The sequence below is a fragment of the Chrysoperla carnea genome, chromosome 1 (assembly GCF_905475395.1).
Source record: "Chrysoperla carnea chromosome 1, inChrCarn1.1, whole genome shotgun sequence".
NCBI classification, from domain to species: domain Eukaryota; kingdom Metazoa; phylum Arthropoda; class Insecta; order Neuroptera; family Chrysopidae; genus Chrysoperla; species Chrysoperla carnea.
The window spans coordinates 95,807,807-95,821,728 of record NC_058337.1 but is presented as its reverse complement, the minus strand read 5'-3'; the positions used below and the strand labels follow the sequence as shown (position 1 = coordinate 95,821,728).

The window sequence follows — 13,922 nt, the reverse complement described above, 5'->3', positions numbered from 1 at the left end:
GACATGTTGACATTTATATACCAACTGTCAAATTATCATCCTATACATATATACGTATGTGATACATACTTACAGTTTCAACTCATATCAACTACATATTATATGAATATAATTTTATGGTAAATACAAATTGTTTATGAATTTTCATATTAAAAAATCAACATGAAAAACATTTGTATGTGTGAGATATAATGTTTTACTGATAAGTGACACACATTATTATTATACGAAAATTGAAATATATACCTATATACATATAGTATTCATAACTTGATATTTGTATTCATAAATTTATAATTGTAAAGAGATATGCAAGGATTGAATAATACTATAGGTTTCAATAAAACTTTATAAATACATTTTTTGATTAACAAAGATTCCAAAAATCACAAAAAATTTCTAGGTCATTGGGCTTTTTATAGTTATTTTATCGTTCAAAGTTGGCTGAAAAAATGATGAATCATATAGGTTATCCATTTCAATTGGATACTTCTATATGAAAAAATCTTGAGAGTTTGATAAAAAAGTTTGTCGACGATTTAAAAACAAAATTTTAATTTATTTATGAGTTCATCGAAGATCCATCACTTGATAGACGACTATAGTTGGAATATTGATGATTGGAGAGCGATATCTATATTATCAAATTTATAAGCAGCACTTGCACACAATATATTATATATTTTTGTAGTTGCGTGGTATTTTAAAGCTAAAGATAACACATTATTTGCATACAAAGCATGTATTTGGTTTATATGTGTGTAACGTGCAATAAATCAACAGGTTTTTACAATACTGTAGGGAAACAAACACCTTAAGGGTCCATATCATAGTGATGGACAAAATCAGTCGTCGTATTTCAACTACGGTTGGTATAGTGCAACATCAGCAAGACCAAGATCAAGACTCTTACTACATCTTCAGGCTTTGCGAGACTCTTCGAAATAAGTTGATAGACAAAAATTTTTTTATTCAAAAATGAAAAAAATCACCCATACGTCTTTTTTTTGTTTCTTTTCCATAAAAATTAACAGTACAAAGAGTTTTGGGAAAGTTAAAAGAGTAACGAAACCAAACGAAGAAAAAACAGAAAATTAAAAAAATATTACCTGTTACCACAGTCATATGGCACATACCATTGTCATAACTGAAAACGCTCGATTTCGATTTTTGCCCCAATTTTGGCTACCAAGCAGTCATCATCAGTATGAATAAGTAAATTGTAATTACTCAGCATGTGCAGACCGTAACCAAATTAGCAACGAGTAACAAACTCAAAAAGAGTTATTAAGTTTAGCTAATTCATACCGATGAAGAATAGTTGGTAGTCGAAATACGTATTTATATAATACAAAAAGAACGAGGGGTTTCGTGGGGCACCCGGTGGGAACTACATTTCTTTCGTACCGTGGTACATCATAAATGAAGCGCTTACTTTTTTAATTACAAGTTATTTTTCTGAAAATTAAAGCTTTTAATTTTAGAAGTCAAATACTTGTTTTATTCTTTAAAGAATTTAATTTTATAGCTTTGCTGTTATTTTAAACTTTTGATAACTTTCACAACTCAAATTTTTTAAATGACAAAACTTTAAATTGAAATTTTGACAAAAAATACAAGTTGGTAATTATAATAATATTTTTTAGTATTTTCTCGAATTTCAAGGCAAGCTGAATCGATTGAATAAGTTTTAGTTTCCTTGGTAACCTTGATATAAATAGTCGGTTTTTGGTTTCGTTTTTTTTTTGTCCCACTTTTTTTGGTTTACCTCCCAACCTACAGACAAATCATATCGATAACGTGCGATAAGGAACATAGTTATAAAATTGATCTAGGAAATTGGGGCAAAAATCAAAATTTATTTCGAAATACCCAAAAGCTCTCATTTATTACATTTATGATAATATTTAGAATACCTACAAAATATTTTAGATTCACAATCCAATACTTAATACAACTGTATTTCTAGGTACTTAGTGTCATTCTGTATTTTTTGATTCTTCTTTGAATAGATTCAAATATTTACAATTATGAAACCATATATAGTTCTTCGTTGGTACCTAATGATTAGAAAAAGTAATCGTAACAAGACTATAATTTAACTGAAAATTGTAAAAGAAAAATTTGAAAAAAATTTCCATTTTTATTTGAAGATTTTTATCATATTTTATGTATCGAGAAAGTAACGTATTATGCGCAACGTAATTTGTGAATGTGTAAATTATTGATATTCTTAATGATTTATTATAATTTTACCTATTTCAAACATCTGTTAAAATAAATACAGCTTGTGAAACTTGGTGCTGTCAAATTTGTGTTAAAAATAGGCGGCCTAATGTATTTTAATGAAACATTTCTGAAATTACATTAGCATAGTGTTTGTTGTTGCTGTATTCATGTTGAAAGATTGGATATAACACACATTTGCAAAATGGGAAATTTTTCATATTTTGTTTTATTGTTCTAATAGTCAAAACTGATGGTGATGAAGGTGTTGAATTAAAATGAAACTAAATTGCTTAGCAAAAATTATATTTTTAGAATAGATACTTAGCATTAATTACTTTCGTAGCTTATATCGCTTTATCGTCATGAATAGACGAGAAATATTATTTGATTTCGACATACAATTGGAAAATATAGTTTTCCCAATAAAAAAATTAAAAAACTGCAAATTTGAACCTTATTATAAATTATCTTAAATTCTATTCATTAATCCAAATAATTTCGATATTTTTATTTCCCTTTGATGGTTTTGTTGCTTTGGTAATAAGAAACGAATATACCTATTCACTTATGCATTTTTTTTATCAAAATCTGTTCGAGCATGTGATATACTAATTAGATGCTTGACAAAATTCAAATTTTTCAAAGTTCTGTTTTAATTAACGTTTCACAATCATTAGAAAATATCGTAACAACAACTACCATATAAATAAGACAAAAAACACGTTGAATAATCAAAGTAATGAGTTTTGATATACAATCTTCTGTTTCAAAAAAATTTGCGATTGTCAAGTTTACCTTTATCTGGTTAAGCTACTCTTTTATAAAAATATGCTTCATTCTGATTAAGCTAAGATTTTTCCTTAAAGTTTCTACGCTCAGACATAGTTTTTCAGACATAAAACCATATTACACCAAGGTTGATAATATTGATGAAATTTAAAATTCGGAACAATTTTTTTAATGTGGAACATAAATTTTTTGTTAAAAAAATTAAATTAATTACCTGAATATAGAATTTTATAATTTTATTATCTTTTTATAATAAAACAAAATTTTTAATTGGCTTAAAATAAATCAAGCAATCCGGAACTCGGTAATTATTTGTTGCGCGGATACTAGAATAACAAGAAATAAATCCTTAAAATTAATATTCATTTGGAACAATTTTATTACAAGCGAGAATCGAAAAAATTCCATCTAAGCTGGGGAAATCATATCCAGGAGGTACATTTTTATGTTATTGGTCATTGATTAAGAAATTCGTGATTAATAACATAAATTGTTAGAAGCTCTACCTCCGCATAATCCTCTTAAAGGAGGAAATTATCCTATTTTTATATAACTTACATTCTGAACTTCAAATCCATGCCATCGCGATTTTTTTAAGTAAACCAAAACGAATCTTATGCCGTATATCCAAATTATTTTTTAGTTTTTCTAAGAAACCTTCCTTTCCTTTTTTTAAATCTACCATAAGGCGTTCAATAGTAGAAGATATTCTAATTTTCATATATACATCTTTTATAGTTTTAGAGAAATTGAACACCAAAGTTTTATCCTAATTTGCTCCCTCGCGGAAAAACAATGATGCTTACACAAAAATATTTCAAACAAAAATTGTTTTTTTTTTTAGTAAGGAACATTTGAACTTTTGTTCTATTTATAACCGTTTAAGAGATTGGTCCTACGGACTCAAAACGCAATTGACTTATCTCATTTACGAACTTTACGTCCTGAACACGCTATTAGATATTAATTAATTTCAGCTTGATATCTCTTTTCATTTTTTAGTTTTCGTGATCTCTAACGAACAAACGGACATGCGGGCGGACCAATGGAAATGGACTACTAAGGCTATTTTATGAACAGCTATTCCAAAATTTTGTTCGTATCATCAATATTTCTAAGTGTTACAAACCTGGGACTAAACTTAGTATACCTTGTAAAAATAAATTATCAAAATTAATTTCATATACGTTTATAATCCGTCTAAATCGCATAATCATCACAGACAACTTCTTAGAGTGACTAATCATATTTCCATTAGTTACACTGCGCTTCCACCAAAATACTGCTCAGTAACACATAAAATACGTATGTGTTTCTACTACATTACAAAATATCATCTTTCTCACACACCCAAAAGAAATACGTTTATGTAAACAATAAATTTTTGTTAACGTTATCAAAATTTACGATAAAATCATCGGTAAGATGGAGTACCCTAAATCTAACATGTATCGTCAATAAAAGAACAAAAAATATTAAAAAATTTATAACTATCGAAAAAAATGAATCAATTTTATGTGTTTTTGCCTTAATAAAAACAAATTTTACTGTATGTCACCTAATTTTTTATGATTACGTCGGCAAAAATAAAAACACTCATTCTACATGTGAATCAGTCAGCCAGTCATGTGTAGTCATTCCGCTATGAACATGGTGAAAAGGGCAAATGTATGATACTACCACCAATCCACAGTTCATACATATAAAAATCAAATATGTATAATAGAGAAAATAAAGTCTTAATAATTTTATGTTTACTGTGTGTCCGTCCATAGAACTCAACTGATTAATTTCAATTTTTAACATGCTTTTTTATTAACTCCCCTTTTGTATGTCCAGGAAGAATTTTGTAATTGATTTTGAACTGACTTTCCAATGCGCTAAATACTTGAAATTTGGATAGCTCAGAAGTGGATCTATGAGACCATAACACAGAATTGGAGGACAATGTACTCACATAACCCTACAAATCAGAAAAAAAAATTTACCATGATTTTATAAATTATTAAAAAGTATTAAATAATAAATAGCTATTAAAATACTTTTAAGATTGGAAAAGAAAAGCATGGGGCGCATACAATATATAGCTACAAAGAGTGTAGTGTCTGTCGCATGGTCTCCATGATTTTCTTTTCCAATCTTTTATCTCAAGTATTTTAATAGCTATTTATTATTTTATACTTTTTAGTCCGTTATAAAAACATGTTACCATAAAAATTTTTTTTTTTTTATCTGTTTTTTTTTTTTTTTTTTTTTTTTTTTTTTTTTTTTTTTTGTTGTAGTCGATTTTTTAGTTCTTACAATAAGAAAAAATGATACAATCGGTATTCTATATCCTTGGAAACATGTGACCCCCTGTACAGTAATATTTTTTATATTTTCCAAAATCGGTTTAAAAATATTATTCATTATTACACATTGTGTGAGTGTGTGCAGAGTTTATGTAAGGCAATAAAATTTTTTCAATGATATGCCGCCCGTTTCCGTTTTTAGTATATATTATTTCTTTTGTATGGGGGCAGAATGTTTACCTCTATGTACAGGCCATCAATTTAGTGTAAAAATAGAGATCAGGTCTAACCTGTCATTATGTTTTGATATAGGTACTTCGGTTAAAAATTTTCCGAAATCAATGTTTCTCCATGAAATTTTGTGGCTCTTAACAGTGTTAGAACTTAAAAATTTCAAACAACGGTTGTTTACCAAAAACTTATTTTTTTCTGTCTGCAACTTTTACTATTTCAAAAATAACCTTTAGTTAGAAAGAATTCTTGCTACGTTAATTTATTGTTTTCGATTCTTCTATTTAAAACCTATACATTTGATGTACATTGTGATTTTAATACCTTCAGATATAATTTTTATCGAGACACATGTTTCAAACTCTAATTATTACATTCAAAAATTACACGTTTTTAAATTCGATATAGGCTTTCAGATCCATTCAAGTCTATAAATGATTTCAAAATTGATACTTACTAAAAATCCAACATATTTGTAAGATTTACAATAAGATTGGGCATTCGATTTCTGTGAAAGCTTTGCGGTTTTCGAAAAAGTATTCCAAGAAAAAATTTTTCTTCTCTAAGCAAAAATATCTCAGTTAAACTCTTCGTCCATCTCATATTCGTAATGAATCATATTAAGATCAACTAAATAAACCTAAAATCTCGGGTTTAATCTCGAAAGTAATTTTTGTTTGTTTGTTTGAAAGATATATATTTGTTGATTTAAAGGTGAACCTTTTTGTTCATAATCTGTACATAGAGATTATGTGGCGTTCACGACAAACTTTTTTACGTAAAAAAAGGTTAACATACTCATTTACTATACTCTGTGCTTTAGAACACATACACAGCTCCAAAGTAGTAAATTTTTTTTTCTGGGTAACATGTGTGCAATAAAATGTGTGCAACAATATTAATATTCTCTCAGTTTTCAATTGGTACCTAATCCAATTAAAAAAATTCAATAATTTATTACGAAAATCTTGTTGATTTTTCAATATAAAAATATTAGTCAATCAAAATATGAAAAAAAAATATTAAATTATTGCAAAACATTATTTATTATTGTTTATAAATTTTTCAAACAATAGCAATTTCATTTCGAAACAAAACAAAAATAAATTAGTAATACTTAAGTATGTTTTTGTTGGATTATGAATTGACGCGGAACTGAATTGAACAAGAATTTACATAAAATTAAACTTTGTTTATTTTTATGACTTTATGATCAAAAATTTTCATTTAATTTAAAACAATTCGAAAAATTTACCCAATTAAAAAAATTTTGTCTTACTGGAAATGAAATTATATAAATTCATTCATTTTATAAAATTTAAAAGGGGAAGGAAAAACAGGTCTTCAGTATTGATGATTAGGTATTTCAACACGCTTTTATTAGCTTGGTATATATTAGATTGCTATGTATCGGAATTTTTTCACGTGATTTTCACCCACTTCAAAACGTCGAATGTAATTGAATCCTCGTACAATTATCAAGAACCATTGAAATAGAATGACTTAATCACTTTGTCCGATTATCTTGATCAGGATCATCAGGATTTACGACTTTAAATTATTCATATAATTCTGGTGGAAGCGCAGATAACATTCGATAATATGAGTAAATATTCAACGCTTTTTTACGATAAAATGATTGTTTTTTCACTCAATTATTTTTTAACTAAAATTATTTTCTACTTTTAATTAAACTAGTTACAAAAGCGTTCTTTTTTAGTTTTTTTTTTTAACTATAAAAACACTATTATTTACTCTAGATCAAAGAAAAATGACTTTGAATCGAAAAACAGTTCTTCTATATGTTTTAAATTTATTCATAGTGTGTTATTCAAATGGAACATTTTTCTGACATTTGCAAAAATTATTTACTAATTGTATGCGCTTGTTGGTACAGTTTTTAAATTCTATAACAACTAGCTTTATAGAATAGAATTCATAACCCCTGCTTAAAATTTCAAGTGAGAAAATACATTTCTATGGAATTTACCCGACCATTATTTGTCTTTTTCGATAATCTGTGTCACAAAAAATTCAGTCATACTAATTCATACTGCTTTTTATAGAAGCAATATGATATCTTTCCTATCACAAAATATCGAACCCAATTAATAGACAGAATGCTAAAATACACAAGTTCTTTTTTACCTCCACGTGGACGCTTTTACTGGGTCTATGGTGTAAGAAATAGACATTTTTTAAGTTAAAAAATCTAAATATCTTGGTTGTGTGGATATACAAATGGATTTGATATGTGGGGATAATAATGGTTTATTAATTTACTCTTAGAGTTCTTTACCGGGGAAACTGAAATAAACCTATTGCTACTGTCTACCCACAATTTCAAGCTGTAAAGGAATATCTGCATATCCAATGTGTATTTTATCTATCTACTAATTGCGTTCAATATTTTGCAACAGGAAAGTCATAAAAATTACCAAGGCAAAATCATATTTAAACCACAAAAATAAAATTCAAAAAATGTGAAACATCCATAATATTGAGACGTTTTTCATAGGTATATCCGATTCAGAAGAGGATAATAAATTCATCGTCATCATTTAAAATGAATTATCGTTATTTTAAACAGCCTTCTAATATTTCAAATGACTAGGACGGGTCGGTACCCACAGAATACATAGAAAATGTATTACAAAATTAGGGTGTAACATTTTAACAGTAAAATAAAATTATTTTTTTGATGTGTGTGGCCCTTTTTTCTGCTATATCTTTATCTTTATCCTTGCTAAACATCTTATTATTTATCTGTCTCATGTCAAATTATAAGAATATATAATGTATACAGATGTTTAAATGATGTGTTGTTCGGTAATAACCTAGTAGACGAAGAAGTGTGATTGATATTTTTTTGTCAATTTTACTAGATCGCATTGACAGATTTAAACGAAAGAAATGTCATCTTAGATGTAACCAACACCGTGTTAATTGATGTGTTTTCTTTCTAAGGGTTATTTTATACATAAAAACAAATAATTTTCATTTTCATTTCAAAATAAGTAAATTTCTTGATAATATTATTTTGCTGATTTGATATCAACATGAAAAAATTTTCACAAACGTGTGTATATTTATTGTAAATGGGAACAAAAATAATAATTTTCTATTGGCAAGGCCAAAAAAATTATTCAATTCAAATTCTCCGTTTATTAGTGCCAACTTAATTATTTAATTGCCATGTATATGAAATATGCAAGGTATACTAAGTTTAGTCCCAAGTTTGTAACGCTTAAAAATATTGATACTATGAACAAAATTTTGGTATAAGTGTTCATAAAATCACCTAATTAGTTCATTTTCGATTGTCTGTCTGTCTGTCTGTCCGTCTGTCATCATGATTACTCAAAAACGAAAAGAAATATCAAGCTGAAATTTTTATAGCGTGCTTAGGACGTAAATAGTGAGGTTGTTTTCGTAAATGAGCAACATGGGTGAATTGGGTCTTGGGTCCGTAGGACCCATCTTGTAAACCGTTAGAGATAGAACAAAAGTTTAAATGTAAAAAATGTTTCCTATAAAAAATAAACAACTTTTGTTTGATACCTTTTTCCACTGCTTACCCGTGAGGGCGCATATTATGCACAAATTGTAGTAGTATATGGGTATATCAGTTATATGTATGTGTGTGACATGTATATATGTGTAATGTGAGTAATCAACACTGTCTATACATGGCATTTCAACAATTAACTCAGTCAATTGTTTGTTTTCACTTGTTTATTATAAATTAAAAGGGTTTTTGTCCAAAATCGAAAAATCGAAAATTGGAAAAGGCTTTATGGAAAAAGATTATCAAATGGAGAGTGTTCTAAAATATGTTTCAAGTGCGAGTTAAGAGTTCCGTTCTCGAAAAATTTATCGGGATTTTTTTAAATTTCGTAAATTTCACTTGTTCACAATTACAACTTCGCTGTTCAGAGCCTTCAACAATTACTTGCATTTGTTGCACAATCTACAAATGTCCTCAATAAAAAAATTCGTAAAAATAATCTGGAGTAAGGACATGATGTAAATTTCAAGTATTAGATACTGTCTTATTTCGGATTGTTTTGGATCATAAATTCTGTTTAAATGCAATAAAAATCTTTTTTAAACATTAAAATTTATTACTTTTAATAACCTCGGTCGAAGGTAATTTAAGCTTCATATTAATTATATTGAACAAAAAAAAAAAATGCATATTATTTAATTCCCGCTGTTGGCAATTATTAATAAAACCCTTTTTTTAATTGAATTCACGGTTCGTAAGTTTCAAAAATATATATAAGATAAAGTAAGAATCAAAATCCAAAAAATTGTTTTAAAAAAGGAATCTGTTTAAATAGAAACAATTTTAACATAAAACAAAAAGTATTCAATTCCATTTCTTAGAGGCCTAGGAGTTTTTTGCTTAAAATTAATGTCCTGTTTAAACATATTACGAAAATTTTGGCTCCCTATTTCTTTTTGCGTGTTTAATAACAACCTTATCAAATATTTTTCAAAATTCAAAAATATTTTAACTCCCGACGCAAACGTGTCTGTCTGTGGCACCGTAGTTCCACAAACGAATGAACCGATTTTATTTAATTTTTTTAGTTCGAAACGTAATTGGATCGAGAATGTTATTACTTATATTCTATTAAAATTGGTTTTATCTGGATAGAGCTACAAGGAAAAGTCCGCATTTTTGGAAGATTTTTTTAATTTTGTAAATTTTACTTGTTGGTGTTTCGTTGCTGGGTTGAGAGCCATATTATATTTTTTGCAACATGTGAGAAAATTTTTCAATCCACCATTGATTGTGATACGTAACTTTTACGCATGTTTAAAGTAGTTTTAATATATTTAAAGATCGATTAGTAAAAATAGACTTACCGTCCTGTTTTTGTAATGATCATTTCCGTGCCCAATTCATTAAACTGATCCCATAAATCTTTTGTTTCTAAATGACACGTAACATGCCGTAGCTCTTCACATGTCCATCGTTCTTGTAATAATGGATTTTTTGGTGTTGAGGAATTTGAATTATTATTATTGTTATTGTTATTGCTACCAGATTGGCTAGCTTCTGAGGTAGATGACACATCGACAGGTGAATCACGACCAATATCATCACCTTCTACACCAGGTGTTATCGATGGCGCTATTGGTGTTGATGGAGATGATGTTACGGACGATGTCGTCGTTGTTTCCACAAATTTTTCTGTAAAAAAAAAAAACAAGCATAATAAAAAGATTAAAATAATATTTCACTGACACATGCAATTTTAAAACAATATAGCAAAATGATTAATTGCCTGCCTTACATCGACTACTGCTTCCGCATATAAGCATATAATTACGATAATGGAAACCAAATAAGTACGATACGAAATTGGACGATTATAAGGTACAAAAAAATTTTTTTTTCCCTTATACTAAGGTACAAAAACAGGCGGAGGTTTTAGCCTGAGAGACAGTGATGTTAACACGATGCTTAACAAAACATTTTTGTGTATCTATCCATTTTGTCAACCTTAGAACACTCTTTAAGGAGTTTTGGGAATGTCTGATGTCGGCAATCATTTTAAATTCAAATCAACTGAAACTGTAGGGTTGATTACCAGACATATCAATGTTATAAGATATTAAAGCAGCGGTTATTTCACCAATTTGGAGAGTATTTCTTGCCCTTTTTGTTTACTTCAAAGTAATTCTTCTCTGAAAGATTTATACCATTAAATAATTCTGTTTTATGATTTAATTTTATAAAGTGTCTCAAAAGCCTAACGTGTTCAAATATTTTGGACGAGCGCAGTTCAGCACACAATTTTAGTTTTTTAGACTAAAATTTTAACGGGACACACTAAATATTGAAAATCATATCCTCTCCGAGATAGAATATTTTAGCAACTTCCATCTTTTAAACACTCTAAACGCTCATGAAAACAAATAATAAACAATTTCAGTTATAGCGATAGGATTCTGTTATAAATCCTATTGTTGTCGCTGATCTATCGCTGAGTTATTAAAATGTATAAATGTTTGAAAGCAGAAGTTATTAAGGTTCTTTGAGAGTAAAATTATTTTAGAGTAGACAAATTTTGAAGCAAGTTTTTGTTCAGTAATTTCAGTGAGAAAATTTTGCAGAAGAAAAAATAATTAATGTGATTATTTTATGTCTATATGTCGGATCTATTCTGTGGTTAAACCCAGAAATTGTAGTCTTAAGGAATAATTAACTACAAGGTTTTAATTTTTTATGAATCATAAATATCTACATTTTTTACTCAAATATAAAATTTATATTTTGCCTGTTTGTACCTAATTATCAATTATCTAACATGTATTTTAAATAATTAAATTTGATTTTTACATAGTCATCAACAAATTGACATTTCGTGACAATTATTAACATTAAGTTTTAAAAAAAACCTCATATAATAACATACATTTAGTAATTATATTCTTATAAAATTAATCTTCAAAAATGTTACTTTGTGTGTGAATGAATATAAATATTTTTCCTAAAAATCTTGAAGCAAAAAACTTAATAATTTGACATGCAATTCTTATATAATTTAATATTTGTCATAATTGGAAAGGCCATCCTATGTCTTACTTTAGAAATATAAAAATTATTTATTTAATTTTTATGAAATGTTCTTGTGAATTAAGCCGTCTTTTATGTACTAATGAAAAATAAAAACATGTGACGATGTATTTATTAATGACTTAAAATTTAAGCCTATAAAACCTCACTGTATAACAGCAAAAAAGTAGAATAAAATATATATATATATATTTATAAACAATTTTTTATTGTCATGTAAAGAGAAGAGCAAGTATTAGAAAATCTTAGCGTAATAATGTAATTCTGTGTTGAAATTACAACGACAATAGTCAATTTAAATCATCACTGAATCTATTTTAACTAATTTCGGAGTGGAATCTACACATGCATTCTATTTCTATATTTAAAAAATCATATTTCCTAAATAAAACAAAATAATCAGGTAATTGATCGAAAATAGTTTTTACATTCAGCACTTTACGACTTTTTCTCTGAGTTTATAAAAGATAATTTTCATTTGTTTAATATATGTTCTGTAGAATACTATAACTGAATTTTAATCTAAAATATTTTTCGTAACACATCCTGTGACGTTATAACTTTAATTAGGAATTGCATACAGAAATGCAATATTTTAAATGTTTTTAGTGCAGCAAAGATTAGGTTGTAATATTTCGTCCATTTACTTAAAATTAACAGTTTACTTCATCATTCAGCAGATAGAGTTACAGTAAAACGGTGAGTTTTGTGCCAGAAACATTTAGATTTTTGAAGAAAACCAAATTATTGTCAATTTTTTCTAAATTTTACTTTAATGTATTACCGAAAGGTAAATAAAAGAATTTTTAAAATTATAAATACATTTTAATATAAAATAAAGTAGATGAAGTAACAGTAGCTCTGTGTCTAAGAGAAAATTAATTAACATCCATTTTAAAGTTTATTTTTGTATCGACTTTTACATTTTAACATTTACTACTTTTAACTAACTTTTAATAATTTAATTAACTTTATATGATTCATAGCACTTAAGAAAGTTTTCTTGGCAAAGTTTAATATTATTTATGATAAAAAATCAAAATAATACAAAAATTCGTTATCATTTCTTATTCAACAACCCTACTCTCCTTAATCGCTTTAATAAGTCTATTAGTAAGAAACTAGCTTTTATTTTAGAAACAAAAACACTTGTTTTCAAATTTTCTAATTAGTTGTTTTCAAATGCTTGAATGAACTGTCTCAAACGATCTTAAGCCAGATTTTCCACATCACAAACTTTTAAATAATTTATTCAAAATTTATTTTCCTACTTTTCAATACTAGATGAACATGAAAATATATTTCAGTATTTTGGTTGGTAAAATTTTCCTAATTATTTGCCAAAATTATCGTAATACTTGTGACGCATCATTGTAGGTAGGTATTTTATATTATTAAAATGAAAATCAATTAAATATCAATTTGGAATTTTGTCATGATATTTGTTTAATATCTAATAAAATAATTTAAAAATAAACAAATTATATTATTATTAATAATTCAAGGTTTTCCATCAGTTTAATATTTATTATTTAGAATAATTACCTAAATAAATATAAGACACATTTGGTTAAATTATAAATATTTTATTTTTATTAAAAAACTAATCATCATGTTTGATAATGTAGTGTCAATTTGGTACCAATCTGGTTTTTATGTATATATTCGTCCGCAATTGGAATTAACAAAATTTATAAATGGAATGAAATTTACGGAAATTAAATGAAATTTTTATATTTTGGCGTAAATGTTCTCTGCATTAACACCAAAAATATGCAGTTATTTCAACA

General features: G+C 27.0%; 1 protein-coding gene across 1 annotated transcript in view; it reads right to left on the bottom strand.

Annotated features, from left to right (window-relative positions):
• The window catches only part of LOC123305037 (T-box transcription factor TBX20-like), a 70,508-nt gene that overhangs the window by 43,509 nt on the left and 13,077 nt on the right, over window positions 1-13,922 (bottom strand). The window contains exon 2 of the mRNA XM_044886640.1: window positions 10,416-10,743. Within this exon, the coding sequence (XP_044742575.1) occupies window positions 10,416-10,743 (328 nt within the window). The remainder of the gene's footprint in view (window positions 1-10,415; window positions 10,744-13,922) is intronic.